Here is a 9473-nt window from a genome sequence, read left to right as displayed (position 1 = left end):
AATTATCAGCACTAAATCGGCTTGTTCAATTAAGTTGTGTGGCCAAATTGGTGCACAAATCTTAAAGCGCCATTTACCGAATTTCCCGGGAGACACATCCATTATTCACCCATGCTCTGCCTACGAGTACACCCCCCCCCCCTCGTGATTAGGCGCTATGACACTTAGGGGCCCTTTAACTAAAGGGTTGCCCCGTAGAAACCCAGAACTACCGCCGGCCCAACACGGGTGCCGGCTGTAGCTCCACCCCCCATTGTGCAGCATTTCTGGCGCTAACAGAAATATTTAGAAAATATTTTTTCCCAGGGGGTTACACGGGCAGTGCCGCGCACTGCCAGGTTAGCGCAGGAGCCCTTACCGCCACCTCAATGGGTGGCAGGAAGTGCCTCTTTCCAAAATGAGGCACGTGGCAAGTGCAAATTTCTTTTTTGGCGCTTTTTACCCATTGCAGTAAACGGGGCCCTGGCGCACAGCAGAAACAACAGCCAACGCTAGCGCAGGGCCCCTTTTTCCGCAGCTTACTAAAGAGGCCCCTTAGAGAATACTGCCTACTGTCAGTCAGTGTGTTTTTTCTAGCAAAAAAGGTGCCGGTACTCAAATTCCAGGCCACCTTTCTGGGGTGGGATGATCACTGAAGGACCCACCCCACAATAGCCAGGCCCCCTGCAACCGGTCGCAGAATCTATGACAAGGCAGAACTGGTGTGTACAGCCTGAGTTCTTTCATTAAAACTTGGGGCCCACGGGTCAATTTTAGCAGACAATGAAAAAGGTGCTGGTACTCAGTACCTCCAAGTACCCCCCCTCAAAAAAGCCCTGCTTCCGGGGTACCCAAGTGGCATCTGGCTCTAGGCATCACTGAGTTTCCCCTGTTTTAGAGTGATCAGTTCCAAAAATTCCTGCAAGGCAGATCCCAACAGCTGCAAACCTGTTTTTTGCTTTGCTATCAGGTAAATTGGCTGAGGTCCTGCTCCTGCCCCCTTGATCCTTTCAGACATTCCATGCAACCATTCTAAATTGCCTTCTCATACATAAAAGGAATGCACATGGCAGGATTGATAAAAAGCATTTTTTTAATTTTATCAAATTTATCTGTACAAAAGTTAGCACTGCTTAGTCAGAAACTAGCAAAACAGGGATAGGTTTAAGTTACAGCTGAAATATTTCAAACATTATAAGAAAAATAGATTGCGTTAAAAAAGGGAATTTGTTGCAACTTGTGGGGAGAGGGGGAAGAATCAAGAAAACTGCCAAAAATAAATTTTAGAAAATAGTAAGAAACATAGAAAAGACTAACGGATAGTAACATCTAAATGTATTTTAAGATTTACAAAACTTTTCAAGGCACAAGTTACCATAAAATAGATGAAGTTATTATATGCTCAGCATACAACGAAAGAAATACATCAGGTCAAACATTAGTCTATAGCTAAGGGTCTAAAAAATTAAGTGGAGAAGGTTTTAGTTTCACAGCTTGAGGGGTAAACTCTGGTCCCTGGTAGCCAAAATGCAAGTGGCGTACAAAACCACCTTTACAATCTTGAGAGATTTCTCCATTCACACCTTTCTCTCATCTACCTGGAGTTGCAAAATTCTATTAAGTGCATAGAAAAAAAATCAGCCATACTTTCTCGTTCAGCTTTACCTATTTCTGCCGTCTCACCGTGGCCTCCCTTGGCACTGAATTTGTAGCCAGTATTTACTGGTAGCTATTCACTTTTAACCATCTGTAACACTACCATTCTTTGCTTTACCCGTCGCTATCCTATCTGCTCAGAAATTCATCAGTTCTTATCCACACTCATCCTTCAAATTGGTTAAAAGTATGTGACAGTGCTTGAACGGTACCATCTCCACTTTTCCAGATTTGAGATTTCGTTTTAATTCTACATTTTTCTATTTTGCACAAATTACTTCATTAAAGACAAAGTAATACAGAACATAAATACACATTTATCAGATTTAATAAAAATCAAAACACTTTAACACCCCAAAAAGTTAATTATAGTCAAACCTTGCTTGAAACTCTTGAATAACACAAATACCTTTACCTCCCCTGTTTACTAAGCCACATGACGTTGCCGACACAGCCCGTTCAAAGTGAACAGGCTGTGTCGACGTAACCGCTGCACGGCTTTGTAAAAGGGGGGCCTTGGTCCCCAAAAGACTCGCGTGTTCACATGCAACTGCTAAACAAAATGGCTGGAAGAGCAACCCTTCTCCCATCCTTTATCTTCAAGGATGGTTTATACTTCACAACGCAAGACTGTCAAAGTCTGAACTTTTCCATTCTCGTCTTTCATTTTAGAAACTTGGAAAATCGGTGCAAATTTTTTATTTTTTTAATCTGTGATCATTTTAGTCCTCACAGAGGATTCAAATGTGCATCCTTCATTTTATCAAAAAGTTATCAGTCCTTAAAAAAAAAAAATAGAAAATAGACACTTTTCTAAAGTATGGTGATGTCTGAACAAATTAATATCCTAGAACAGTGTCCCCAGTGGGTCAGCAGGCACTTACGGGAAACCAGCTCATGCTTTCTACATCCCTCTTTCCTTCATTAGTGCAGATCAACTGGAAGACGTCAAAGTCTTTTGATTGCAAAACGTTCCTTCTGGATCTTGCTCTTTAAGGTCTTGTCAGGGTTGTGTAGACTGGCTGGTCCCAGTTGGCGGTGGGACTGTGAGATGGCGGAATGGACAACCCATTCAGGATGGGTGTGGCGTAAGGGCGTCTTGAGGAGTGGAAATATGGGTACTGATAAATGCTCGAGGGGTAGCCAGAATAAGGACTGTAGTAGTTGGAACTCTGGAGGTCCGTATAGTCACACTGGGAGCTGGAGAAAGAGGCTGCGGTTGATGCACTGGGCACTACTGAGGCACAAGCTTGAGTACTGTAGGACCCGTAATCGGAATGAGCTGGTGATCCATGTGACTGGTCACTGTAATGACTGGGGCTGAGCTGCTCTGTCTTAATATGTGGCCTCTGTTGAACCGACTCATTGGATGAGGACGAGGATACCGAAGATGGGCTTTTGTGAGTCCATACAGAAGCTGCTGCACTGTTGCCACCAGCAGAATGAGAATAAGGTGTGGCATAAGACCCAGCAGAGGTATTCTGGTTGGGGTCAGACGGAAGCACTGCATGGCCATTTAGTGGCAAATACTGGTCAAATTCATGTACATCAAAGGTTTCTATGGTGCCAATGACCTCACTGCTCAGTTCAGAGATGTCAACATTGCTGAAGTCAATGTTCTGGCGACTGCTGTCCCCTAGGCGGCGGCCTTCATGTTTCAGCTCTTGCTTGCTTCGATGAAGATCTGTTTTAGGGGTGGTAGGTGGTGTGGGAGGTCCATGGGTCTGACCTAGAGGCAAGAAAAAAAAAATATGAGTTCTAGATCAAGAATGCAGATTTTATTTGGAAAACGTAATTTGATTCAGATTATCTTCATTACCTACAAAACCAAATTCTATTGCTCTATCAGGAAAATATGCTGATCCCAAACAGATGCCTGTTTTTTTTTTTTTTTTGCCATCTTGTGGTTATATTATTGCATAAAAGACTTGCCATCATTATCGGAAAAGGGAGTAAAATGTACTTTTCTTATGTTTCAAACTTATGAGACATCAAATGAAAACTATACAGGCTTAAAGAAGTCCAACAGCCCTAACCCAAGAAAGAAACTTCCGGAAAGATTCCTCAATATTAGCAACAATCCTGAATCTGCCAATACTTTCCTAGATCAAATTGTGGCTACATAATTATTTTAAAATACCATGTTAGGATCCATTACCCCAGTCGTAATTGTATCCTCAGACTTAACTGTTAAAAACAGTTTTAAGTCATTCTAAACCCACTTGTACATACAGCAAAATGATTACTGTCACTCATGGTTTTCTAAACAAACACCACAACCATAAATTAGCATAAAAAGTAACAACTTTAGATAATGAATAACTATTATGTTTGAAGTACGACCCTGGTGACTGGGTCAGCAACAGAGAGCCTTTGTGACATCATAGAATGTGAAAATACGGACTGTCTTTGATCATAACTGATTGGTCAGTGATGATCTGCCATAGCCCCCCATTCCAGAAGCAGCAGTGCTAAACCTCTGAAAATCAGTAGGCAGGTGAAAATGTATGTACTGTGAGGGTTACTGAGCCCATTTGTACGGGTGAAGGTGTGTTATTTTGTGCCTGCGTAGATGCAACTATCCTGTACAAAAAGCTGAAGTCTTCTTTCACAAAGCGATGCCTAAAAAGCATTTCCAAATAGTGAAAAATGAATTATCAGTTATAACTGTGCCATTTCTGTTAATTATTGCTATAGACGGTTGAAAGCAGAGGTTTTTTTTTTTTTTACCTGCGTGATCGCTGTGATGGTGGGTTTCTCCCATGCCTCCTAGCCCACTGTCTGTCTTGTAGGTCTGATTCCCCTGGTGATGGCTGAGCTCTGCTCCCGAATCCGAGTCGCTCTGACCAGTCTTCACGCTCTTCCTCCTGCGTGGCTGGTATTTATAATCCGGGTGATCCTTCTTATGTTGAACCCTCAGCCGCTCGGCCTCTTCCACAAAGGGTCGTTTCTCGCTTTCACTCAACAAACTAATTAAAAAAGAAAAAAAAAAACAGGCATGCACATATGCTTTTAATATATACATTACATAGTTCAATTATTTGCAGCTGGTCCTGGTGATCCTTGTACCCAGATTCCTCTATAAACTATATTCAAATCTCTCCAGCAAACCAGAGAAAACATGTTAGAAAAATACCCCCAAATAACGAGAGAGTAGGAATTTGTAGCTCTGTACGGAATTAGACAGTTTACTATAATATTCCGCAACCATATAGGCAGATGTCATTAGAAAACTGTTTGCACATGTAGTTTAGAATTTGGCCTATTAATTAATCAATAATTAGCAGTAATAAAGCCTTGTGCACTTTAATGGCTTATCTGCTATTTAGCAGCAGAAAGTTAGAAGTAAAATTACTTCAAACCAAATATACAAAATAGATTAAAAGGATCCCAATTGTCTGAAATGATGGCATGGGCCTTTAAAAGACATCTACGTAACATTTAACTGTGAAAATCTAATTTGCACATGTTTTTTATAAGCCGTAAACAGGCCCAATTTAAAGTGCCAAGCATAGAATAAAAATTAATCTGGAAAAGGGGAGGAGTAATTTGAATGAGGTAATAATGGAAAGTTATTTTAAACATTAAATAAGAATTAGTGAATCCATTCAGGCAGACATAGCAGACAGTCAGACCTCTGGAGATGTAACGCAGGGAGAAAAAACACTACGCACCACGCTTAGTAAAAAAAAAATTAAAAAAAAAACTCTGGGGTGCTGGAATTTCACTCATATGTGCAAATCATACCCGAGGATCATAATTACTAAAAGTGAATTGCAAAAGAATTCAAATTATTTTGCTCCTAGTATCTCCAAACTGCCAGCCCTTTGGCTAAAACGTTTATCTAAAGTCATTCCTAACTTTCATGCACTTTTGAACATGCGAACTAAAACCTTCCGTGCTTTTAAATATGAACTATCTACTGCAATCTAAGCTACCTGGTCAATTTGTACCGTATGCCTAATTAGGATTTTCAAGTGTTTATGTTTATTTAGATTTGCTATACCAGCTAGTTTAACTGGCAAATCCAAGCGGGTTCAATACAGTCATACCAAAACCACAAATAACTAGAGAAGGAACTTTAAAAAGTCAGGATAGCAAAGAGGCTGCATTCAAAACCAGAACAATGAAACCAGGCAAAGTAACAGGGAGAAAGAATACACAAAACATGACAGGAAAAGGGAATCCAATAATAAGCAAGAGAAAGGAAGGGGGGGGACTCCTTGTTAGAATCCTTCTCATCGTTTCCCCTGTGTTTTTATGATCACAGCAGCATCTTAAAAACAAACTCAAAACCTGAAAAAAAAAAGTTAAGGAGTATGACACGTTCCCTGCTCTAGATAGATTTTAATTTAAAAAATTATAATTCAAAATGAGGAGTGTGGCGCAGTGGTGTGCTGGAGCAGGCTCGCGAGAGCCGTTTGTTAAGTTTTTAAGAATTTTGGGAGCCGGTTCTCCATGGCCACTTTAACAAATGGATCCCAAAATGTGGGCTTGGGCCCCTCCTGAATTCTCTTTTACTTTGCTGGCGAGAGAGAGCCCCCCTGTTAACAATTTACCAGCACACCCCTGAGTGTGGGTGAAATAGGCACCAATGGACAGGAGAAACGGTTAAAGGCTTTACGGGTTGATGTTACAGCTCACAAATGTATAACTTGTAAGCCACATTGAGCCTACAAATAGGTGGGAAAATGTGGGATACAAATGTAACAAATAAAAATAAATAACTTCTGCTAATGCAAATCCCTTTTTGCATCTCCTATCATAATTTTAAATGGTGCATAAAAGGTTGTTTCTCAATTTAAGCCAGTAAAACTGTATTGCCCTTAATAACCCCCCCCCCCCCCCCCCACACACACACACACACTTTTTTTCTCTTGTATTATATTGGACTACGAGCTCCAGCTCACAAAGATTTCTTCCTACATAAAAAACTCAAAGCGGACGACCAAAAACGGATAAAGGATAACAACATCTAAAAACCCTACTGCGGGTTTAAAAATACCATTTAGTCTCGGTGTCCTCCTCACGGTATACAATATTCATTATCTAGCTATATAGTAGTTTCACTGACCCCAAGCAAGACCGGGGTTAGGTGGCAGCTCTCACTTCATCCCATTACTCAGCTATTCTTCAAACTATTACGGTAACTCTTTCCTTTAATCTGACTTTTCTCAACTCTGTTCTTCACGTATCCCTCCTGCATCTGATTACAGCGCAGCAGATTAATGTAAAAGCAAACACACGTCGCTTGGTTATTTCTGTCGCACACACTCAATTCTTTTCTGATTGCACTTCAATGGATCCGGCGGGTATTTTGGATGGAAAGGAGGCAGATTCCCCAGGCATAGGGGGGGAAGAGATTCCCTTACTGTTTAATAAATACAAATATCATTTGGGGATAATTATTCACTAATCCAATTCCTAGCCAAATCGCTATGATTAATAAAACCCAAAAGGAGTCAGATAAAAAAATAGTCCATAAATACATAAGAATTGCCACACTGGGACAGACCAAGGGTCCATCAAGCCCAGTATCCTGTTTCCAACAGTGGCCAATTCAGGTCACAAATACTTGGCAAGATCCCGAAAAAGTTCAATAGTTTTTATGCTGCTTATCCCAGAAATTGTGGATTTTCCACAAGTCCATTTAATAATGATCTATGGACTTTTCCTTTAGGAAGCAGTCCAGACCTTTTTTAAACCCCACTAAGCTAACCGCCTTTACAACATTCTCTGGCTACGAATTCTTTACTACAATCATACTACCAGAAGTAAAAATGTTAATAATGTACTAATATGTTAATACCATCTTGGAAACCTTAGTACTTTTCAGTAGACAACCTGGTCAATGCCATTTCAAATTGTGGGCCCCCATTAATAGTTTTGAAAAGTCACTCAGAGTTGGGGAAGGCCATCTCAGTAGACCTACAACCAACTGCAAGCGACTCCCCCATTTTTGGGTCTCCCCTATACGGGCTCCTTGGGCAGAATTATGCCACTCCCTCCCCCAGTTTCCAAACACACCGAGACAGGGTATCATTATTCCCTTCCCCTCTGCAGGCAGAGCCCAGGACTGGCACTCACCGCCAGAGCTTGCCCAGCGTCTTGCTGAGCTCAGCGTTGTGCAGATGCGGGTACTGGTCAGCCAGCTTCCTGCGAGCAGCCTGTGCCCACACCATGAAGGCGTTCATCGGTCTCTTGACATGCGGCTTGGCCTTCAGGGACCCGTTGCCCCGCACCGGCATGGGCACCAGGCTCCAGTCGTAGCCCTTCAGCACCTGGGACACTGCATCGCGGATGCAGGCGGGGAAGCGCTCGTCCACCACCTCCGGATCGACCTTGGACAGAAGCTGCATGCCGGTGCCAGCGGACTGGCGCTGAGAGCCTCGACCCTCCGAACCGGCCGGGGACAAGGGAGAATCCGAGTCCGAGTCGGCGTGGGACAAAGAGCTGCTGCTGCCCGTTGGGCTGCAGGGAACCGCCAGCGCCGCCTCCTCCTGCTGCTCCTCGCTCATGTTCAGCATTGGAGGTCGGCAAAGACGCGTAAAACAAGTCTTTATGCGCGCAATAAAACGGAAAAGGTTCCCAGAGGCCAAAATTCCTTCTGCAGAAGGGTAAAAAGTCCTTAAAGTGCTGGGAATCTCAGCTAAGTCCGGGTCGAAAGGTCAAGCCAGTTTGTATCAGTCAGAGTCAGCAGGAAGATGCCACCGTGCCAGGGTGTCGGAGTGGAGACTGGAAGATGATGCCACTGTAAACTGGAAGCTGCCCTGGCAAGGTCAGGCTGCAGATGGAAAGGCACTAGGTAGAATCAGGCCGTAACACTCAGTGCCAGGCAGAGTCCGAGCAAATGGGAAGATGCCAGGCGGGATCAGGCTGCAGCACAGTGCCAGGCAGAGGCAGACTGGAGATGGGAAGGTGCCAGGTGGAGTCAGGCTGCAGCCCTCAGTGCCAGGTACAGAAGTGGAAGATTGCTCTTCTCAGTGCTGTTTCTCTGCCGACACTTACAGCTCAGCACTGGGCATCGCTAATCCAGGCTTGGAAGACCCCAACTCGGCTCAACTAGATCAAAACTGCCCCTCCGGGCGCCCGAGCAACTTTTCAAGCCTGCCCTGCTCCCACTCACAACTTTCTTTAAGAAGCGCTTTCCTCGGCCCGCCCACTCCCGCGCGCCCCATTGGTCGCCCGGGCAAATTAGAATTCTTCTCAAAGCAGAATGGGGTGGGTGGGGCTTCGGACGTCGACTCCGCCCATTCTTAAAGGGGGCGAGAGCGCGTCCCGTCCGCTGGTCTATGCGACTCTCCCCACCCCCCACCCCCGCCGGAGATGCAGATGCTCAGGGACGTATAGATCTGACTGAACTGCTTATTTCCCGCGAGTTTGGGCTTCTGTTTCATTGCACTCGCGCTTTTTTGTTTCCCGCTAGCGGGAAATAAGCGAGGTTGGCAACTCATTCGCGGTGTCTTTGGTGTTGCTGCTGCTGCGATGCGACTGTCTGGGCTGCCTGAGCACTGCAGGGCGGACAGAGAGGGGAACATAACAGTCCTCCGATCCGATCAGCAGAGCTCATGCCAGGGACGGACTGTGCATAGATCTGCAGAGAGGGGAAAGCAAAAGAGGCCGCTGTTGCCGCTTTACATTGCTTTATTGCACAGCTATTTCTGCACAATTCTACTGGGAGTAACTAAACGCGCATCTAAATGAACCCGTCATTTTCTAACAGAACGCCTATGTGGAAAGTGCAAAAAAAAAAGGGACCTATTTTTCGTTGTTGTTATCTTTATTAAACATCTCCCAAGACGGTGCGGTGCTCTTCTCTTATCCATGGCAGCTCTGTC

The 9473-nt window shown here is 44.0% G+C and overlaps 1 protein-coding gene across 1 annotated transcript; it reads right to left on the bottom strand.

Moving 5' to 3' along the window:
* Positions 1 to 1094: 1094 nt before the first annotated feature.
* On the bottom strand, positions 1095 to 8713 carry SOX8 (SRY-box transcription factor 8). The gene is made up of 3 exons (XM_030211701.1): positions 7723 to 8713; positions 4366 to 4604; positions 1095 to 3364 (listed from the first exon to the last, which is right to left on the bottom strand). The coding sequence occupies exons 1-3, from the start codon at positions 8160 to 8162 to the stop codon at positions 2628 to 2630; spliced, it is 1416 nt and encodes a 471-aa protein (XP_030067561.1). The 5' UTR covers positions 8163 to 8713; the 3' UTR covers positions 1095 to 2627.
* Positions 8714 to 9473: the final 760 nt, after the last annotated feature.

The sequence above is a fragment of the Microcaecilia unicolor genome, chromosome 8 (genome assembly GCF_901765095.1).
Source record: "Microcaecilia unicolor chromosome 8, aMicUni1.1, whole genome shotgun sequence".
In the NCBI taxonomy this organism is placed as follows: Eukaryota; Metazoa; Chordata; class Amphibia; order Gymnophiona; family Siphonopidae; genus Microcaecilia; species Microcaecilia unicolor.
Note: the sequence above shows the minus strand (reverse complement) of the source record. Positions and strands in the feature narration are given on the sequence as shown.

Bases quoted from the DNA above. Each gene is read 5' to 3' on its own strand.
- SOX8 (XM_030211701.1), bottom strand. From the start codon at position 8,162: ATGCTGAACATGAGCGAGGAGCAGCAGGAGGAGGCGGCGCTGGCGGTT. The intron at 4,605-7,722 runs GTGAGTGCCAGT...TTTTTTAATTAG, and splicing joins ACGCTGGGCAAGCTCTGGCG to TTTGTTGAGTGAAAGCGAGA. The intron at 3,365-4,365 runs GTAAAAAAAAAA...TCTTGCCTCTAG, and splicing joins CCATCACAGCGATCACGCAG to GTCAGACCCATGGACCTCCC.